Source organism: Giraffa tippelskirchi, chromosome 13 (genome assembly GCF_054371585.1).
Source record: "Giraffa tippelskirchi isolate mGirTip1 chromosome 13, T2T-mGirTip1v1.2.pri, whole genome shotgun sequence".
NCBI lineage: Eukaryota > Metazoa > Chordata > Mammalia > Artiodactyla > Giraffidae > Giraffa > Giraffa tippelskirchi.
In genome coordinates this window covers 21,140,234-21,162,659 of record NC_137287.1, presented here as the reverse complement: position 1 = coordinate 21,162,659, position 22,426 = coordinate 21,140,234, and the positions used below count along the sequence as shown (strand labels likewise).

The 22,426-nt window shown below is 41.2% G+C and overlaps 2 protein-coding genes across 12 annotated transcripts in view; one reads left to right on the top strand and one right to left on the bottom strand.

Moving 5' to 3' along the window:
* Positions 1 to 22,426, top strand: part of SCNN1G (sodium channel epithelial 1 subunit gamma) — a 212,458-nt gene that overhangs the window by 113,443 nt on the left and 76,589 nt on the right. The gene's annotated exons all lie outside the window — the stretch shown is intronic.
* The window catches only part of USP31 (ubiquitin specific peptidase 31), a 79,488-nt gene that overhangs the window by 38,164 nt on the left and 18,898 nt on the right, over positions 1 to 22,426 (bottom strand). For 7 of the 10 annotated variants that reach the window (XM_081554536.1, XM_081554525.1, XM_081554528.1 and 4 more), the window contains exons 2-6: positions 5,082 to 5,219; positions 3,726 to 3,814; positions 3,544 to 3,636; positions 2,733 to 2,868; positions 279 to 423 (exon numbers count right to left, since the gene is read on the bottom strand). In XM_081554536.1, the coding sequence (XP_081410662.1) occupies positions 279 to 423; positions 2,733 to 2,868; positions 3,544 to 3,636; positions 3,726 to 3,814; positions 5,082 to 5,219 (601 nt within the window). Of the gene's footprint in view, positions 1 to 278; positions 424 to 2,732; positions 2,869 to 3,543; positions 3,637 to 3,725; positions 3,815 to 5,081; positions 5,220 to 15,149; positions 15,186 to 17,398; positions 17,485 to 21,378; positions 21,527 to 22,426 lie in introns of those variants that run through there. The other 3 variants (XM_081554531.1, XM_081554534.1, XM_081554532.1) reach the window with 3 other exon arrangements.

The window sequence follows — 22,426 nt, the reverse complement described above, 5'->3', positions numbered from 1 at the left end:
CCCAAGTGACACTGATGCCTTGACAACCACTGGAGCAGAGTAAAAAGAACAGAAGCCCTAGGAGCTGAAGAACCTAAGGCCAGGAACAAAGTTCTTTTCAAGAATTACCTTCTTCCAGGGAAATATGTTACCTAAAATTGATACCATCATAAAAAGATACGTTAAGTGTATTTCACCACAATTTCAAAAAATTATACCATCATACAATAAGCTAAAAGAGTAGACAGTTGTTAAACCTGAAAACCCAGGTGGTATTATGGAAACAGATGCTCATTTACCTCTTTGACTGAGAATTCCTTCAGGCCTAAATATTTCTGGAGTCTCAAAGGCAAAAATGCAGTCACTTTCATGGACTGTTTCCAGGTCGTCTGTGTCACAAAAGGAACGATGGAACCCATCATAGTACATTTCTGTTAACACAATCTAAAAATGGGAAAAATGCAAATAGTTGGGTAACTGGAAAGTCAGTAAGAATTGATCTCCCAATCCAGCTGTGAACTTCTCCAGATCAGCAGGCCTGCAGGGGAGTTGAGGGCTTGGAAACACCTCATCACGCCCGGGGGATCTGCCTTTAATAAGACAGTCTTCAAAGCACAATATCCTTTGTGGTTTTATAACAACAACCTCTGATTTCAGAGTGCTGGGGCACTAAATCTAGAGTTCCTTTAAGCTTTGGTGAAGAGACTCAGCCCTTACAAAGTCTAAAGCCCTTGTTTCACAGGCAGAAGAAACTAAAGAGAGATGGAGTGACTTGCCTAAGGTTATACAACTATCCAGCCTCATAGCAATGATGAGTCTACATCTGATTCTGAGATTTTCTACCATTAAATTTTCTTCTTTTCAGATTAAAAAATGTCAAATAACCATGGAGATTTGCACTGGAAAAAAAAAGTAAATCAACTCAAATGCCCAACAATAGGAACTAGTTAACTACACTATAGTTCTACTGGAATTATCAAGTTCTTGCAAAGAATAAGCTACATATATTTGCACTAACACAGAAAGATCACCTAAGGAAATATTAAAAGTTAGAAAAGAAAAGTATGAGTACACAGTTCCATTTTCATAAAACAGTAAATAAAGTATATGCACAAGACAAAATATAAATGAGTATACAACACAGTACTAAAGTTAATAAGCCTTAGTTCTAAGATACTTAATACAAGGTACTTTCACTTTTACTAACTTTTATTAAGTTTCTGAAATAGCTGACTACTTTATAAAGAAAGAAAAATAAAAGATGGGGAAAAAGACAATGGAGACATGTAGAGACCTCATTATAGGCACAGCAGCACCGGCCAGCGAAAAAGTACTGGACCAGGCCTGAAGAGGTTCCAGTTCCTGCCTGCCACCAACCAGCTTCGTGACCCTGAACAAGTCACATGGTTTCTCTGGGCCTCCTTCAGATGAGGAGGCTGGACTGGGCTCCTAAGGCCCCTCTACTATCACAAATATACTACGAGTCAATGCGGTGAAAGGGGCTTGGTGGCACAGTCCACAGACAATCCAAGAAAAACAGTCCTCTACATGTTTCTTCTAATGATTTTAATGAACACATTGTTTTCCTGCAGGTGAATATGCAAGTATACGTCACTTTCTCCAGCAAGCTGAGGTCACAAACAAACCCGTAATCATATCACTCACTTAATGCAAAAAGAGCCAGACAGCACTGGAGGCTTTAAAGAAACAACCAGATTAGCCTCAGACACACACCGAAGCCGCCCTCTCTCTCTTTCCCCTCATCTTGAATTTACAAAAAAAAACAAAGAACGAAAGCGCATTTCAAAGTAAGGAAAACCACGAACATTTTATCAATCTGCCAGTACTTGTCCTATGAAAATATGAAATACTTGCTGCATCAGGGCAACACTGCTGGTGGTATTTGTTTTACTGCAATACTTCCCAGATGAGGTCACAGGAGGCCAAAGTACAAAACACCTTCATTATTTACATGATTACATAGCAGCTTCCAGAAGTTATCTAGGGAAAAGCCATTCAGCCACTGAATCATCATCATCTTTCCTTGGTAAATTTTAAATAGGGAATTTTTTCCCAAATAAAACTTTAACAGTGAATTGAGTAAAAGAGGTGTGTAAAAGTATGTCAGGTCACAAACAGGCCAAAATTATTCTGGGTCAATACAACTATGTATCAAATATTTACCCAAAAAAGAAAGGTGGGGGGGGTAGAGGGGGTGGGGGGTGGCTACAACTTTCCTTTCTCTCTTATCTGAACAAGGTAAAACACTCTAATCAGAAAATAAACCACACTGAGCCCCTGTATGTACAGTACTAGCAATATGCTCATTCTTTTCACCATAATGGGAAGGAATTTTCAAGAACAACTGGCTGGGTTTTCCAAGCCTCTCTGATCTTCAAATACCACAGGATGCTCTTCCTGTGGCCCACATGAGCATCCACAGAATGATTTAAGGTGGTGGTGGTTTAATTAATTATACTCTATAAACAAAGCTTAAAGAAGGTCTTGGTGTAAAGTCACAGCTTTTCCTTTTAAATATATATATACACAACTAAATGAAGCATGAAAAGTTTTTGTGTGTATTTTTCTCCTTTGGATCTTGATGTTTTTATCTTTCCTTTAACAGTAGAAGCAACTAGTTTTAAATTTCTATCCAACCATGTTTGGCTGAGAGCTGTTAAAAAAAAATTCCAGAAGAAGAGAAAGCAACATTTTTGTGGCTCGTGTGTCATCGGTCTTAGCAAACTTATTACCTGATCAGTGGGGATCTTTGTTTCCACGGACACTGCTTCCCGAAGTCTGGCGACAGTCCCAGACAGAGGCACGGCCACGCCAACCCGCATGCAGTGAGAGCATTTCCCCTGATACACTACGGTGACATAGAGAGGCCTGTGCAGATCAAAGTCAGATCTTCTCATTAGTCACTTACTTCAACTAAAATGAAAGAGCAAAACAACTCTGACATGAAATAAACAAAACTAAAGCAAACCCACACCTTCAGTTGGACCTATGCAGAACTATCAAGCAATAATCAATAACTCTTTCGAGAGAACTGGCTCAAGATGGCGGAAGAGATGGACGTGTGCTCACGGACTCCTGTGAGAGCACCGAAGAACGCTTTGGAAAGGGCAGTGTTTATAAAACAAACATACCGCGTACCAATCCTTGGTTCTGTGCTTTGTGTTTTCTTTAAAACAGCATAACTCCTAGAAATTTTGAGGAACAGTTCAAACAAAACAGCTAATCTAAAAGTGTAATGCAAGGTCTCTAGGGGCTCTAGTAGGCACTCGACAACCTCCTCCAGCTCCCATACTACAGGTGGACGACCAGCTGAACAGAATACAACCAGACCAACCAAAAAGACTTGCCTGCCCCATGTACCTGCCGACCCTACAGACTCAGATTGGCATTTAAAAATTTCTGTAAGGCCTTAATAATGCCTGTATTCAGTTGGTCAGTAATCCTATTACTTGTCTAAATATGTAAGAAGCCCCAGTAGAGGAGCCTACAGAAGAAAAGGAACATATAGGAACACAGTTTTAATTTGATTAACTTTGTTCTTACCTTGTGTGGGGTAGAGGAATTGGCAAAGAAATGCAGAGGAAAGGATCAAAAGTGTTGCTCTGCTTCTGACAATGAGGGCATGTCAAAGAAGATCTTCAAAAATAAGAATGTAAGACACTCACATTAACATCACCTAGAACTATATAAGCAGACAACATAAGGAAAATTTAGTTTGCTCATACCTGTATTGGGCTTGAAAAAGTTCTTGTACAAAAGTGCTACAGACAGGAAAAGATGGTCCCTCAGGCATCATATCAGTCTCTGATGGTGGCTAAAAAAAAATAATAATAAAGTACAACTTTACAGACTAGAAGTGCCAGGTCTTGACTGACAATGAGCCTAAAGATGTCAAAATGTCCCAGATCTCTTTTTACCAGATCTGCATCAGATCCAGATGTTTCGGGGAAAGGCATCTGCTAAAGGAACCAGAACACAGCTGCCAGGACATGGGTCACATGGGCTTATGGCCTCACAGGCTCTCCCAGACACAGCGCTTGTCCGTCTCTCCACGACGTCCAGGCCCTTGGGCCATCCTTCCCCTGAGCGCTGCAATCCTCCAGCTCTCAACAGGCTCCCTCCAACCTCTTCCAGGGAATAATTGCAACCATTCAAAAGTACCAATTCCTGCCTGAAGAGAATTTACTCTCTAGTACCTGTTAGCTCTGCTGCCTACTTAGGCCTAATCATTCTACTCACATTTTACCTAACCTTTTCATCCCCACCCCCCCACAGTTTGTTACTGAGCATCGGCTACCATGTGCAGAGAGCGCTGCAAAAGGCATAAGGATACAAAGAGAGTAAGACACAGTGCCTGATCTTGAGTATGTCTCAATCTGGAGGGAGAGTCAGCCACAAGTGTACAGTCATGACAGTACAGAATGTTCAGGCACAAAGGACCTTGAATCAGAAAATTTTAACAACTTACCAAAACTAGAAACTTAAAATTTGAGGTACAGAATAGCATTATCAAAAATTTTTAAAGCTATGAGAGGAGAACAACACTTTATTTCCATTACATAAATCATTTTGTCTGTCATATTAAGACTACATAAAAAAAAACTGATAATGAATCACTGATTTTCAGTAAGAATATTCTAAGCGTTCAGTTCCTACATGCAAATCCGATTCTAACAGAGACATTCATACATTTCCTTTTTGATTGTGTGTAGATCACATTCCAGTGATCTACAGACTACATCTCATTGGAATAGAAAGCAAATTTCTGCTTTAAAAACAGTTTAGTGAGTCTAATGTCAGTCTAAAGGTAGTCATACAGGCACACGCGTCCCCTCTCATGAGTGTAAGCTCCTCGGAGACAGCGACTCTTGTTCCTGACAACTGCCAGCATAGGGAGAGACAGCCTCTAAGTGGAGAGACAGCCTCTAAGTATCCATGAAACTCACTTAGTCAATTTCACAGTATTAACTAACTGCAAACTGCAACAACTACTCCATGGAGGTTTGGAAGAAGTTACACTCACTCCTTCCTCCATTCAGCTCAGCACTCACTCCCTGACTGCCCTAGAGGCATGCCCTTACCTTCAGAGGAGGCTGGCCACTCTGCTTCACAGCATGATTGAGGTCTTCATGCACTCGGTCCAAAAGCCACAGCAGAAACTCCTGGGCATCGTGCTGGGAATTTCCCCGATACTGCAATGCATTCTTTGACACAATACTCTACACGGGTAGATAAATTAGCATGAATAGTGAGTTTCTGGCTTTAAAGATAAACCATCCATAATCCCAAAGAGGAATGCAAGATCTCAAGGGTGTTAGTGAGTACTTCCTGGAAAGACAGCAAATATGAAACCAGGTGCTCATAAAAGCACCACCCGTGCACCAAAAACTTTTAAATGCACCGACCCAACAATCCTACTTTTAGGAATATGGATCTAAAGGAAACCATCAAAACAGCATGCCAAGACTTCTAATAGAAAAAAAATTCACTTCTAATTCACTAATAGAAAAAAAAAAACTGGTAATAACTTGAACATCTTAAATATAAGAACTGTTACAAATACCAAATCATTATGTTAACCTGCAACTAATATGTTATATGCCAATTATAACTTCAATTTTTTAAAAAGTAAAAGAAAAAATGAGAATTGGCAAAAGTAAGTATTATAGTGTTGGATGATAAGCCAAAGTATAAAATAAGTCTACATAAGGTAAATGACTGAGTGAGTAAATAAGTAGGAAGAAACAAATCTCCCTTAAAGAAGAATTCTAAATAATGTGTCAAGAATTTCTCTTCCAGGAGCTGGACCTTAACCCCCACAACCCAAACTCCACCACCTTGAATGCGGACTGTGACAGTGACTTGCTTCCAAAGATTCTAGTCTTTGCAAAGAGGAGTAGCCAGTGAAAGGCTGCAGGTGAAGCAGTGGCCTACTCTGCTCCAAAGTAAAAAGGGTAATAGATGTTTAGTGTGATGGTTAAGTGTGAATGCATGCAAAACATTTCACAAATAAGTGACATATAATAAGCACTCAAATGTGAGCTATCAGTAATGGATTTGAAAGCAGGGAGAAAGAAGGGGAGACAACTGCACAAAGGAAGCACAGTTAGGAAACGAATGAAATGATGAGATGAGAATAAGGGTCTAAGCTAAGACTGTGAGGGCAAATTTGAGAGAGATTTCAAAATTGGGGCAGCAGAACTGATAAGATTTGTGACCTAATGAGGGTTTCTCAGGTGGTGCAAGCGGTAAAGAACCCGCCTGCCAATGCAGGAGACATAAGAGTCATGGGCTTTGACCCCTGGGTCAGGAAGATTCCCTGGAGGAGAGCATAGCAACCCATTCCAGTATTCTTGCGTGAAGAATCCCATGGAGAGAGGAGCCTGGAGAGCTACAGTCCATAGGGTCACAAAGAGTTGGACACGACTGAAGCGACTTAGCACACACACGCACGTGACCTAACGAATGTGGAAAGTGAGGAAGGAGGCATCATGTGTCTTTATCTGGATGATGGGTCACTGCTGGTTCCCTTCATCATGACAAGATTAAAAAAAAAAAGGAAGAAGTCTGGAAAAGAGAGTGACGCGTTCCTATTAGAATCCACTATATCTGAAGTTCTGTGGAACCTCCAAATGGCCATAACTGGTAAGCAACTAAAAAAAACAGGTTTTGCACTCAATGAAAGAGTCTGTGCTCAGGACAAAGATTTCGGGGTGAAGGGATGAGTGGTCGTTGAAATCATGAGTATTACTAACATTGTCCAGACATGATCATGAGAGATCCACCAGAAGACAGAATCCAGAAGACTGCTCTATTTAGGAGGTCCTTAAAGATGACCAAGAAAAGGCCATCAAAGATGTGCCAAGAAAATCAAGATAATAAAGTCCCAAGAGTCAAGAGCAGACAGCTAAGGAGAGAGTAATCAACAGTGCTAAAAGTTGAAGAATGATCAAGTAAGCCAAAGAACTAACAACTGTCCATTGTATTTTCCAATTAAGATAATGATAACAGAGATGAAAAGGGATAAATCTTTAATTAGGAAGAAGACCCATCACAAACTGATGATCAAATTCAATGTGAGTAACAAAAAGATGATTTACAAAATTCGAATTTAAGGAGGAAAAAATTTAAAGGGACACAAATGAGAGAGAATATGGAGGTATCATTGGCAAAACTCACTAACTGAATAAAGTGAACAAGGAAGAGGAAGGACCCTGGTAACAAACAAGAATTTAAGTGACCTGAAGGATACTATGCGGACACCACCTCAGAAGCAGGTATAAAAAAGGGGGAGTGGGTGTGGGTAAAGAGATCACTGCATTACAGAACTCACCCAGAGGTCTGACACCACCCAATCACCGAATCTAATTCCCTCTTTCTCAGTCTTCATTTTCCTCAATCACCCTGTAGCATTTCATATACTTGACATCTTAATCCATTTTAAAATGGTTTGGCTTGTGGCCATAATTATTTTCTCATTGAGGAGAATCAAAACTAAAGCCATTGTGATGGACAGTGGAAGAATGTGATCCACAGAAGAAAGAGACCTCCTAGCAAAGAAAAATGAATCAGTAAAAAAAAAGAAAGAAAGAAAGAAAGAAAGAAAAGAAATCAGCAGCACTAGGAGGTGAACCTGCAGCTGATTCAGGCTGGAAGAGAAACACATGAGTGATGACGCTATACCGAGTGATATACAGAAGAAATCTGGATGACACCGAGGTTCTTAATTTCTGACTTCGATGTATAAAGAAATTGGGAACAGAGGAAGAGATGGGGGACTGCAGAACTTTGGACAGGTTAAGTCTGAGGGACTCACAGGATCCCAAGTGAGGAGAGGGCTGGTGCTCAGGGAAAAGATCTGAGCTGGCAAGTTCAATCAGAGCACAAACACCTATCTTTTGAAAGTGAAAGTGTCAATCGCTCAGTCGCGTCCGACTCTTTGCAACCCCATGGACTGTAGCCTACCAGGCTCCGCTGTCTATGGGATTCTCCAGGCAAAAGTACTGGAGTGGGTTGCTATTCCCTTCTCCAGGGGGATCTTCCTGACCCAGGAATTGAACCTGGGTCTCCCGTGTTGCAGGCGTGTTCTTTACCATCTGAGCCACAGGGAACACACCCTGTCCTATGAGCATGGAGGAAATAACCCAGGGAACATTTAATGAGAAAAGGGGGGCAGCTGGGACCGACTCTTATATAAGGGACAAGTCCCAGAAAAGAAGCCCAAGAAGGAGATCAGAGGGAGCAGCCAGAAGAGAGTGGCACCACACAAGCTGAGGGAGAAGAAACCTTAAAGGAGATGGAAACGACTTAAACCACCACAGGGGAGTCACGTACGACAAGCACAGAGGTGCATACTTCAGAACAGCAAATTAAGAGATTGTCAGTGACACAGATCAGAGAGGGTAAAGGAGAAGAAAAGGCAAGGCAACTGAATGGTATCAAGAATACCACTCTTCGTATCCAAGAAGCTTTGGAAGGAAGAAAGAAGCTCTAATTCTCCAGAGGGGGCACTTACAGGACAGAGGGACTTACGTGCCGAGGGAAGAAGCTGAGAGAAAGGAGATACCCGAAGAAAGGATTCTCCGGTAAGGGGAGATGGAAGGATTCAGAAAAGAGGCAGAGGAACTGCCTTAAACAGGAGTGGGAGAGACAGAAAAGGAGGTAAGGAAAGTTACAGATCCAGAGAAGTTACAGACTGGGAGGCAGGGAACGTTGTTTTTGTTTCGTGGAGGAAGCAGAGGCTAACCGCCAAGAGGAAGTTTTAGGTTCAGCAGGGATAAAGACAAGCCTTCTGGCATACAGATGAGGCACACAAAATGCTGGAAGCATAGCCAGCTTCTGCTCAAGACCCTCTCCATTATTTACTTCCAAAGTAGAGGAGGGGTAGTTCTCAGTATATGCGTCCTAAGAAACAAATTAGCTGAAATAAAATGCTTCTTTATGTGTCAAAACAGATATTTTATGTACAGTGTCCATCAAATTCAGGGTGGGGACAACATTCATTCTTTATCAAGATTGCACGAAACTTGATTTACGCTTCCTGCCATTATCACTTCAACTCATCCAGCACTTCTCCTCCGATCACTGTGTTAAAGGTGCTGTGCTGAAGCTGCCCAGCAAGATTCTTGTTGGGCACGACTCGACAAGCAACAGGACTCTCACAGCGCTCTGTAACTACAGCCAAAACTGCTCTAGGGCCAAGCCCATCCTAAATCACTGCAGCTCAAATTAAAGGCGATTTCACAGGGAACCTCACTGAACAAACACAACACAAATGCTCCTTTTCCCCCTTCACAGTGGTGACTTCTTCCCACTGCAGAGACCCAAGGGACTACTGGGACCATTTCACTTCTTCCCCAGACAAACCAAAACACAGAATAATCTAGTAACCATCCTTTAATGTGTGTTACGGAAGAAGAAACATAATAGGAGTCAAGGAGCTTGGGCTCCAGCATGGCTCTGCCCCACACCGCTGGTTATCTCGAGGAACTCACTGAACCTGACTGCTGGTCACACAATGAAGCAGTGAGCCGGACCCTGGCATCTCACATCTTCACCCAAACTCTGCCCCTAGAACACCAGCAAGTGATTTGGTTTTTCTTTGGGGCCTCATCTGACACTGCTTTGGTTTGTCTTTTATCATTTTTTTTCCTAATTAAATCTTAGTCTACTTGATGTCATCAAATTAATCCTTCTCTGGTTTTGCAGGTTTTTTAAAAGTTGATTATCACTAGAATATGTCATCTGTAAATATTTCTACCATCTGAGAAATCATATAAATGTATCACTTCTATGACAGAGTATGAACCTTCTTAAAATTAATCTTACACGTCTGTGTCTACTTTGCAAAATCTGGGTATCAGGCTGATTTGTAAAAACATTAAACTGGAAACTGCTGCTTTAAATACTTTACGTACTACTATAAATAAATCTAACCATCACTCCAATTTTTCATTCAAGATGATCCCTAACATCTAGTTACTAAACAATGAGTAAAAGTCAAAACACATTTTTAGGGCCTTCAAGCCTCTTAAAATTTCTCTTCACCCTTCAAATAAAACCTTAAGGTCTAGAACTACAGAGAATGTTTTTTCTCCCTTAAAGAGGAAAAAAAAAAAATGAGTTGGAAGCATGGCCCGGAAAAGAAAAAGAATGAAGTCTATCCAACTGGAATTAAAAAAAAAAAATTAGACATGAGGTTCTTTCATTCCATAGAGCCCTAGTACCAAAGCAGCAGAATCCTGGGCTCCAGGGAAAAGACAGTAACTGGTTCAAGACATCGTTTACCTGACTCAAAAAAGATGACAAAGCAATGGCTATTGGTGATTTCCTTCTATGGGGAATGGATGTGGCAATATCTGACATGAATGATCAGGAGTTGGCTTACTCTTTTGGAGAAAAGGTAGCTTGCCAAAACTCATCAAACCAAATCACCGCTGACTTTCCTTGGTTCTATGCCAGAAGGAACGTAGAATTTACTTTCGGTGATTCTGGAAAAGAACAGAAGAACTTGGGAGGACAATATATTTACATTTTAAGAGAAAGATCTAAAACTGAAACTTGGTTTCTGGGATGTGCTGCAAAGAACAGAACGATAAGCACTTGTCCTGAGAAAAGTTTCATCTCTTATATCTGACCTTTTGGACACTTAAGCTGATGAAGAATAACTAACTAAAAACATAGGGGATGCAGCTGGTACAAATCAATGAAAACCGTAAAAGCAGAAAAGAAAGAAAAAGAAAGTGAAGTTGCTTAATCATGTCTGACTCTTAGCGACCCAAGAAGATATGACCCATAAAAAAACAGTGACAGAGAAAGTGTCTGTAAAACAGAATTCCATGCCAGGGTATAGGACACAGCCACACCCAACAGGGCTCTCTGTGACCTTCATCCAGCCCTTCCTCCTCGTATCTTCATCTGTGAAGGTCTATTCACATTACAGTGCAAACAAGGCAGAGAGGCCCTCAGGACTAAGCCAGCAGTGGCAACTACAGCCCTTGAAAGAGACTGGACGGCCTCCATGGTCCCTACGCCTGGAATGCCCCCCACTCCCATCCCCCAAGTTCTCTGCTCCCCCTCCTTCCTCAGCAAGATGGAGCTGGGACCCTGGAGGGAAGAGGAGAAAGACAGAGGAGGAAGGAGGCAACGGGAAAGGAGCTTCCTTCTAGGATGCAAAGACAACTCAGGGAGAACTGCAGAGACTGCCACACACCACCTGTTCATGTGTTCACGTTTGGCCACAAGAGTGAGTTATTCTGGTACAGAGCTCCTTGATCCTTCAGACTGAGAGCCAAACAAAGGGTAGCTCAAGCACAGGTGCCCCCTATGTCCAAGTTCTCAAGTTCCAAATTCAGAAACTAAAACAGATTTGGACAGCAAGGGATATTTATAGTTACTAGTTTTAAATATTAAATTAATATATACCAGAACAACTTGGTGGCAGGGACTCACTGATGAAATGAAAAATAGGAAAGGGTATATTCTTTTACAAAAGAAAAAGTTGTAATAGAAGGACTGAGAAATGGCTAGTGTATTTCAAGAAATTATAGCTAAAGGTGGAAGTATGGTCGAGAGCATTAGAGCCAGAATAAAAGAAATAGATCACAAGTGGTTCAGCTAGATGAACAAAGAGCAAGATTTTTCAACAGATCATAAAGCTGTATCAATAGAAAACACAGCGGCAAGAGAAGACCTTCAAGTATTTAAACACTGGTTGAATATTTCTGGTAGAAATGCAGTAGAAACAGAAAGACTGGATTCTGAATACCTGAGTTTAAGCCCAACTGTTACTTAATGCATAGTTTTTCTGAGCCTTGGCTATCTTTTCTGCAAAATGGGGATGTTAATACTTTTTTAAATTTATCATTGTGAGGCTTTCATGAAATCACAAAATCATTTTAAACTAAATACCTGTCATCATGTAAGTTTCAAAAGTCAAGAAAAAAAGCAAGGAATTAGCCTATAGTATAATCCTGGAAAATGCCAAAGAAAAAGAGAAGAAAATATCTAAGGCACTGGCTCTTGACCCATGGTGGTACAACAGAATCACCTGGGAAAATTTATTTTACAAATAAAAACCGTAAGTGGCAGCAGCCATGGGATACTGACTTAATTAGGTCTATGGTGGGGCCTGTTCATCAACAGTTTTGTTTTTCAAATGTGATTTAACCATTCTATTTCTAATGTGAAGCCAAGACTGAGAAAGAGCATGCCATGCTAAAAAAAACCACTAAATTTTCAGTTGCAAAAGCATTAAAATCTTACGGGAGGCTCTTTTGTCATAACTGCATTATATCAATTACTACATTTTATTCAAATCACCAGGATACATAATCTCATATCTGTCTCTATCACTAGACTGATCAGGGATGTCTTATTCAATATTATTTCCTAGAAACCTAGCAAATACAGTACGTGACACAAAGAATAATAACAACAAGTTAATATTAGAGTGCCTTTAGTGTATCAGGCTTTGTACTAATTGTTTTATAGGTGTTATTTCCTATAAAAATTAATCCCCAGACATTCCCTAGGCTGTTAAGTACAATATTAACATCATTATTTACAGACAAAAAACCTTGGGTTCAGCAAAGTGAAGTAACTTGTCCAATGTTATCACTGTTCTCCAGCCTCATCTGATTAAAGTGAAAGTGAAAGTCGCTCAGTCGTGTCCAACTCTTTGCAACCCTATGGACTATACAGTTCATGGAATTCTCCAGGCCAAAACACTGGAGTGGGTAACCTTTCCCTTCTCCAGGGGATCTTCCCAACCCAGGGACTAAACCCAGGTCTCCCGCATTGCAGGCGGATTCTTTACCAGCTGAGCCACCAGGGAAACCCTCATCTGATTAAAATGGCCTTGAAACATTTTTGCCCATAATTAATTTTTTCAATGAATGGTTTTTTCCCTTATACAACTCAGGATCACATAGGGCTTGCGGTTCTTCATTCTGAGCACCAGTGTCAACGCAGACACAAAACATGTGTTGGAGACTGACCTATAGTTGCACCAAGCCTGAGGCTTCTGGGAGCTTCTTTGCTTTTAAATAAATCTGTGTTAATCAGCGTCTGTTTTGTTGTAATTTGTATTTTTTTCCTATGACTGAAATATGGCCCAGAAACAAAAATGCAGTCTATCTAATTGAAATGTTATTATTCAAGGAGTAAGGAGGAATTCAGACTATGTCAGCAGATCAGCTTGCAGCATGTGAAGAAATATGCCCTGCCTGAGCGTCCTCGGTTGCTACAGAAAGCAAACCAGAGTCAACCATCTGCCCTGGGAGAGCTGCATCTGTCTGTCAATAGCAAATATAGAGGGGAGCGTTCACCTTATAACGAACGCTCAGGCTGGTCTGCTGGTGGAGATGATTCTGATCTTGTCATTCCATCCTTCCTAGGACACTCTAACTGGTAAAGCCAAGCCAACTCCAAAGTCAACTTGGGTCACCAAAATGTGTTTATGCATCCAATCAACTAACTCAAGAAACTCAAGTGTCTTCTTTTTAGTCTCCTCGACATTTTCCTACACAATCTAAGATTCCTCCCAACTATAGTAAAATAGAGCTTTTTAAAAAACTTAACAAAAAAAAAAAAAGGAAGGAAGAGGGAGAATTTTAGCTAACTATCAACACAATCAAAAAAGGAAACACCCAAGCCCTGATGTGACTAAAAGGTCATCATATGGGAAGTGCAATCATCCTCAACAGTTAAAATTCTTCCCTGGTGGTAGAGTGGAGGTGAGTCCATCTGCCAGTGCAGAGGACACAGGTTTGATCTCTGGTCTGGGAAGATTCCGTATGCCATGGGCAACTAAACTGGGCAAGCCACAACTACTGAGCTCCTGTGCCGACAACTATTGAAGCTCACGGGCCCTAGAGTCCATGCTCCACAGTAAGAGAAGCCACTGCAATGAGAAGCCTGCACACTGCAACTAGAGAGGAGCGCCTGCTCAGAACTAGAGAAAGCCCTCTCGCAGCAACAAAGACCCAGCACAACCAAAAATAAATAAATACCTTCAAAACAAAAACTGGAAAAGCCATCTAAATATCTAAGAAGTTACTATATATTCCTACCACAGAACATTACAAACGTTTGAAAGTTTTAGAAAATACAAAAAATATATATAATAAAATTAAGTGGAAAGAAGATACAAAACTACGTATGAATTTGATCTCAAACTTTGAAAAAACATTTTTTAAAGACCTTTCAGCTTTTTATCTGAGAAGGCAATGGCAGCCCACTCCAGTACTCTTGCCTGGAAAATCCCATGGATGGAGGAGCCTGGTAGGCTGCAGTCCATGGGGTCACTCAGAGTCGGACACGACTGAGTGACTTCACTTTCACTTTTCACTTTCATGCATTGGAGAAGGAAATGGCAACCCACTCCAGTGTTCTTGCCTGGAGAATCCCAGGGACGGGGGAGCCTGGTGGGCTGCCGTCTATGGGGTCACACAGAGTCAGACACGACTGAAGCGACTTAGCAGCAGCAGCAGCAGCAGCTTTTCATCCTTTATACATCAAAACATTAATAATTGTTACCTTAAAGGGGCAAGTTTGGAATGATTTTTCCTTTACATATTTCACTGTTTTCCACATTTTCTAAATGAATTTGTTGATAATGATAACCAAGTGGTACATAGGGTGACCTTATGATAGTACACCTTAGTATTTTGGCCAAGGAACCAAATCTCAATCACAGAAAGGGCTGGCAAAAAAAAAAACACCAACAACAAAACACAGACCTTACTTCTAGCTGAGGTTTTGGCCCCAAATTCCTGAGAGTCAGGCTACACTATGCTAAGAATTTTTTTCTCTGCCAGACAGATCTTGGGAGTTTTAAATCAAAGTTTCCTACCTTATTAATTATAAACCCCAAACCTAAATCAACCTCTGGATCTTACCAGTGCGGGGGAAAAGCAACCAGGTTCAAAGAAAAATGAGGGAAAGAGAGAGGAAAAAAAAAAAGAGTTTATGCCTCCAGCCACTCACCAGGGGCCTTTTTAGGCCTCCCCAGCTTGCGGGTGGGAGGTGAAAGCTCAGCTCTAGGGAGAGAAAAAAAGAGCAGCAGCCTCAGCTTCCTGATGAAGTGGTGGGACGACAAGGGGGAAACAGGGGCTTGGCTTATGAACTCAGCACATGGCCCTGCTCACCTTCACAGAGGCCAGTGATGTTCTCAACCGAGGTCACTCCCCTTTGGGGTGGAAGTAAAGAGACCTATGGGTTTCCCTGGTGGCTCAGTGGTAAGGAATCTGCCTGTCAATGCAGGAGACATGGGTTCGATCCCTAGTCCAGGAAGATCCCCTGGAGAAGGAACTGGCAACCCACTCTAGTATTCTTGCCTGGAAATCCCCATGAACAGAGAAGTATTCTTAAACATTTCAGTATTCTTGCCTGGTATGCTATATGGTTCATGGGGTCGCGAGCATCGGATATGAGTTAGTGACTGAACAACAACAAAGGGACCTACATATAATTGGAGGTGGAACAGTGTGGGAAAGACAAGAGTGGGGGAGGCATGAGGCCCTGAACTACTCCAAAGACAAATAAACTTCTTCTATAATCAGTGTGTGTTCACTAGCAAAGTATATGTCCTCTTGATTTTGAATATGTTGGTATTTGATGATAATCAGATCTAAAATGTTTTTGACCAAACAGACAATTTTATAAAGGGATTCAAATTATTCTGGAAATAATCTTGCTTTGAATCAATATTTTGTGATTGCATTTTGATAACTAAAACATCAAGTACTAGTAATCAAGAGATGCTGTTCATAAGCAGAGAACCAGTAAATTTCCCTATGAATTACACATTCATATTGCCATAAACGTAGAGCAGTCCAAATCAATTTTAACTGGCTAAAGAAGCTGTCAAGTCATGGACCTGCCATATCCCTCTTCTCCACACCCAGCACTGCGCATGCCTGACAGCTAAGCCAGGCTGACTAGTAAGCCACACATGGCTGTCGTCTCCAAATATGGGAAGCCTCCATGGTTTCCTTCAACCCTTACTTCGGGAAGCAGGCAGCACACAACCACCACGGAGGCAGCCTCCAGCTTATTCAGGCTCCGTGCTTTCCCGGAGAAAGTGCTAGAACCTTTCCAGTCTAGACCTGGTCTGACATGCCCCAATTTCAGCCAATGCTAGTCAGTACAGGGAGGCTTCCCTGCCTGCCAGTGCAGGAGATGCCAGAGACAAGGGTTGATCCCTGGGTTGAGAAGATTCCCCTGGAGGAGGGCATGGCAACCCACTTTAGTATGCTTTCCTGGAGGATCCCACGGACAGAGGAGCCTGGCAGGCTACAGTCTACGGGGTCGCAGAGTCAGACATGACTGAAGCGACTTAGCACACATGCACGCACACACAGTTGGTACAGGACTTGTTCATCTGCCTGTGGAACATGAAGGCTAACTCAGAGTATGTGAAGACAGAGAGCAAACAAAAAGAAGTCTGTGAAATCCAAACCGGGTAATTCCCTAAATTATCTCAATGTCACTCTCATATAGGCGTCCTCCCACCTTAAAGAACAGATGAAGCCGTGCGACCTTCACGATCAATGAAGAAATGCAAATTAAAACAATAAAATGCTCTTTCCCACTCATCTTCAGGATTTCTTTCCTGCAACAGTGGGGTATGACCGACCTTCTTACACTGCTAATGGCACAACCCTTCCAAAAATGACGTAACATGATTTAAGAACCTTCAAAACAGATAATCTCTGACAGGAATTTCACTTCTAAATATTCCGAAAAAAAAGTCAAAACGAAAATTTATGTTAAAAATATGTTTGCTGCAACCAGAAACAATCCAAAAATAGGTATCAGAACCTTCATCTAAAGAGTTGTTTAAAAAGTAATATGCTAAACAACTTTTATACATTTTTAATTTTCCTTTTTCAACTGTCACATATTTTTCAAGTTTTCTACAATATTTCAGATATTACACTTACCAGAAGAGATGTTACTCATAATGAATTTTGACAAAAGAAACCAGACACAAAAGACTCCCTACTGCAAATAAAAGCCACATGAGACATCACTTCACACCCACTAAGATAGCTATAATAGAAGACAGACAAAAACAAATATTGACAAGGATGTAGAGAAGTTGGAACCCTCATACAAGGGATGGTGGGAATGTAAAATGGTGCAGATGCTGTGGAAACAGTTGGGTAGTTGCTCAAAAAGTTAAACATGGAGTTGCCATATGACCCTGAAATTTTATTCCCAGGTATACATCCAAGAGAAATGAAAACATATTTCCACACAAAAATTTGTAGGTGTGTGTGTGTGTGCTCAGTTGTGTCCAACTCTCTGTGACCCCATGGACTGTAGCCCACCAGGCTCCTCTATCCATGGGGTTCTCCAGGCAAGAATACCGCAGTACGTTGCCATTTCCTACCTCAGGGGATCTTCCTGACCCAGGGGTCGAACTTGAGTCTCTTTTGTCTCCTGCACTGGCAGGTGGATTCTTTACCACTGCACCACCTGCATTATTCATTAATAGTCAAAGAGAAGAGACAATCCAAATGTCAATCAACAGATGTCATACACAGAACATGGTGTATTCATATAATGGAATATTTTTCAGCCATCATAGGAAATGAAGTTGTGATTCATGGTACAACATGACCTTGAAAAACATCAGGTTAGGTGAAAGAAGCCAAATGCAAGGACCATGTGTTGAATGATTCCATTTCTATTAAATGTTCAGAATAGGAAAATCTCTAGAAACTGGAAGTAGATTAGTGGACATCTAGCAGTGGGAGGCTGGGGGCAATGAACAATGACTGCTAATTGATATGGGGTTTCTTTGGGGATAATAAAAATGTCCTAAAATTACAATGTTGGATGCACAACTCAGTGAATATATTCAAAATCACTGAATGCTATATACACTTTATGGGTCAAGTAGACGGTATATAAATTATATCTCAGTAAAGATGCCTTTAAAAAAAACATTTCACTTATAGCAAAATTCAAAATCAGGCAAAACTAATCAATGGTGTTAGAAGACAAGAAAGTGGTTACCTTTGGGGAAAAGGGAGGGGGTAGGTTTTGGGAGGGGTCAGAAAAGGAAGCTTCTGGAGTGCTAGTGACGATCCATTTCTTGATCTGGTTGATATAATAGCACTTTCAGTTCAGTCAGTTCAGTTGTTCAATCATGTCCGACTCTTTGCGACCCCATGGACTGCAGCATGCCAGGCTTCCCTGTCCATCACCAACTCCTGGAGCTTGTTCAAACTCACATCCATCTAGTCGGTGATGCCATCCAACCATCTCATCCTCTGTCGTCCCCTTCTCCTCCCACCTTCAGTCTTTCCCAGCATCAGGGCCTTTTCCAATGAATAAGTTCTTTGAATCAGGTGGCCAAAGTATTGGAGCTTCAGCTTCAACATCAGTCCTTCCAATGAATATTCAGGACTGATCTCCTTTAGGATTGACTGGTTTAATCTCCTTGCAGTCCAAGGGACTCTCAAGAGTCTTTTCCAACACCACAGTTCAAAAGCATCAATTCTTCTGGCACTCAGCTTTCTTTATAGTCCAACTCTCACATCCACACATGACAACTGGAAAAACCATAGCTTTGACTAGACGGACCTTGGTTAGTAAGGTAATGTCTCTGCTTGTTACTATGCTGTCTACGTTGTTCATAGCTTTTCTTCCAAGGAGCAAGCGTCTTTTAATTTCATGGCCGTAGTCACCATCTGCAGTGATTTTGGAGCCCAAGAAAATAAAGTCTCTCACTGTTTCCATTGTTTCCCCATCTATTTGCCATGAAGTGATGGGACCGGATGCCATGATCTTCGTTTTTTGAATACTGAGTTTTAAGCCAGCTTTTTCATTCTCCTCTTTCACTTTTATTAAGAGACTCTTTAGTTCTTCTTCACTTTCTGCCATAAGGGTGGTATCATCTGTGTATCTGAGGTTATTGGTATTTCTCCTAGCAGTCCTGATTCCAGCTTGTGCTTCATCCAGCCTGGCATTTCACCAAGATGTACTCTGCATATAAGTTAAACAAGCAAGGTAACAATATACAGCCTTGACATACTCCTTTCCCAATTTGGAACCAGTCTGTTGTTCCATGTCCAGTTCTAACTGTTGCTTCTTGGTCTGCATACATTTTTCTCAGGAGGCAGGTAAGATCGTCTGCTATTCCCATTTCTTGAATTTTCCAGTTTGTTGTGATCCACACAAAGGCTTTAGTGTAGTCAATGAAGCAGATGTTTTTCTGGAGCTCTCTTACTTTTTCTATGATCCAATGGATGCTGGCAATTTGATCTCTGGTTCCTCTGCCTTCTCTAAATCTAGCTTGAACATCTGGAAGTTCTCGGTTCACATACTGTTGAAGCCTAGCTTGGAAAATTTTCAGCATTTCTTTGCCAGTGTGTGAGATAAGGGCAATTGTGTGGTACTTTGAACACTGTTTGGCATTGCCTTTCTTTGGGATTGGAATGAAAACTAACCTTTTCCAGTCCTGTGACCACTGCTGAGTTTTCCAAATTTGCTGGCATATTGAGTGCAGCACTTACACAGCACTATCTTTTAGGATTTGAAATAGTTCAGCTGGAATTCCATCACCTCCACTAGCTTTGTTCATAGTGACACTTCCTAAGGCCCACTTGACTTCACACTCCAGGGTGTCTGGCTCTAGGTGAGTGATCACACCATTGTGGTTATCTGAGTCATTAAGATCTTTTTTGTATAGTTCTTCTATGTATTCTTGCCACCTCTTAATATCTTCTGCTTCTGTTAGGTCCATACCGTTTCTGTCCTTCAATATCACTTTTGGATTTAATATTCATTGAGCTGTACACTAAGAATGTTATGCATTTTTCTGTATGTATGCCATACTTCACTAAGACGTTTTTTTTTAAATGATTTCAAAAAGGAAATACTAAAGTTTCTTAATTTAGCCAGATCCTAGAACCTAATGCAGAATATTTAGTCTTATTTGAGTCCATTCTATTTATCTGGTTAGTTAATTAGAAGCAGATTAGAAACTGCAAGTTACAGGAATGAGGAAGGAGGATGTACAGATGCCCAGGATAAAGTAAAACTGAATAAAGCAAGAGAAAACTAAGGAAGGACCCTGACAGAGGATGGGAGACAGCAAGAAGGAGTATTACCAAAAGCAGAAGAAAGAATTCAAACAATCTAAGCTCAGGACCATTTATTAAGTCCTGCACAGTCCCACTGTCTCCAAAAATACCTCCCTATTACAGAAGAGTGCAATAGATGAAGTTCATAACACTCTAAATCACCAGAGAGTGTAAACTATGTCCAGGATTCCCTCCCTGAAAAAGTGAGTGTGAAAAATATGCTATCAAGCCATCTATCAAAAAAGGAAAAAGTTAAACTTTTAAAGACTTGATATTTAAATAATTATCTAGGAAACAGCTTATATAAAAGACTTATTCTCTCAAAAAGCCAGATGAATGGGTTATTACTGTTATTCAAAAAAGATCACAGATTAACAACAAAATGACACAGAATGTATCACAGTGAGAGAGCCCCTCTGGGGAACACACACCTCAGGGAATCATCTAGCATTGTTATACTGGAGATTTATATACCACGCCTTCAAAAAAAACCCACAATTCAAGAGGTCAGCACACATTCATCAAAGGTGAGCTCAAAACAATCAGAATCACAAGGCCAGACCCAGAGAAAATTTTATGTGGAACACATTTATTTTTCCTCAGCACTTAACTATAGTGGCCTTTTGTAGAAGTCTCCACATCTTCTCCCTTGTTGTTGTTCAGTCACTCAGTTGTGTCCGAATCTGCGACCCCATGGACTACAGCACACCAGGCTTCCCTGTCCTTCACTATCTCCTGGAGTTTGCTCAAACTCATGTCCTTTGAATCGGTGATGCCATCCAACCATCTCATCCTCTGTCATCCCCTTCTCCTCCTGCCGTCAATCTTTCCCAGCATCTGGGTCTTTTCTACTGAGTTGGCTCCTCATATCAGGTGGCCAAAGTATTCCAGCTGAATGGTCAGGGTTGATTTCCTTTAGGATCGACTGATTTGATCTCCTTGCTGTCCAAAGGACTCTCAAGAGTCTTCTCCAGACCACAGTTGGAAAGCATCAACATTTTCTTCCTACCAAGCTCCCTTTCCCATGTTCTAGGCTTGCTTTTACAAGCTGGGTTGGTGGGGTTATCCTGCTAACGTGTTTCCATCACTCAGGTGTAAAGGAACCAAAGGTTGTTAAACACCATAGTCTGTGAGGCTGATACTATCACATGGCAACGAAAAGGAAAATAAGGAAGCTGAGGCTCAGTGATTACCCCCAACATCTCAACCATACCAGGATTCTTGACTACACTCAAAATTCATGGGTTCACAGATTTTTCAAAAGGAAAGGAGCAGGGACTTCCCTGGCAATCCAGTGGTTAAGACTTCATGCTTCCAATGCAGGGAGCTCAGGTTTGATCCCTGGTTGGAAAACTTAAAAAAAAGGAAAGGAGCAGACCTGTACCCTGGCTGCCCTCACCCTCCTCCTAGCACTGTCCTCTGGCACTGAGTCCTGAGAGAGACGTCAGCATCATCAGAAAGTGGGTGGGGCAGTAACTACAGCCTAACCAGCTACCTGACGTCACAATAAAGGCTCAAAGGGCAGCGACCAACAGGTCTCTAACTCAGCTAACCCTTCCTCCTGCTGGATATGAGATAAAAAGCTGCCAATGCTCCTCCATCTCTCCTGCCTGCAGGGAAATGAAGCTACCCTCCTTCCTTCCTGTCACTATTAAAATCCTGAAATCATTAACTAGTAACTATTTCCCATGAGCTGTTGCTTTTAAAGGCATTTTCTTTGGCTATCCTACTTTATTATAACTCTCATAAAAGACTCTAAAATGAGGGAGATTTACCAAGCTGTCACTGCACTGTCAAAAAGGAACTCTTATTTTAGGGTAACATTAAAGAATGTTTCAAGTAAATGTATCATTATAATTGCTGGGACCACCTCTGATCAGGAAAAACGTTCTTTCTACAATGTGCCCTTATCCAGCTATAGAGAGGTACTGACCTCAAAGACAAGGCTGAATTTCCTTTCCTACAGTTTAAAAACAGTCCTTCTCTGCTCCCATCATTGCTCAAAGCAGAGCAGATACAAAAGTGAGTTCCTTGCTCATTCACTCACTCATGAATATACACATAAAGGACAGCACCCGACACTATGGGAATAACGAGAATGAGAGAATGAAAGGTCTGGAGAAATGCCTGCTTCTTCATCCACAAAACAGAAAAAAATATGTATATCCACCTTACACTGTTACAAGGAATATACAAAATAACACGCTATGCAGGGCAACTGCTAAGCTACAAGAAAGAAACATGATAAAGAAAATCATATATGTATGTGTGTTAACATTTATTTAAGTCAGAGAGAGATTATAACACACATATTTGCTTCTACTAAA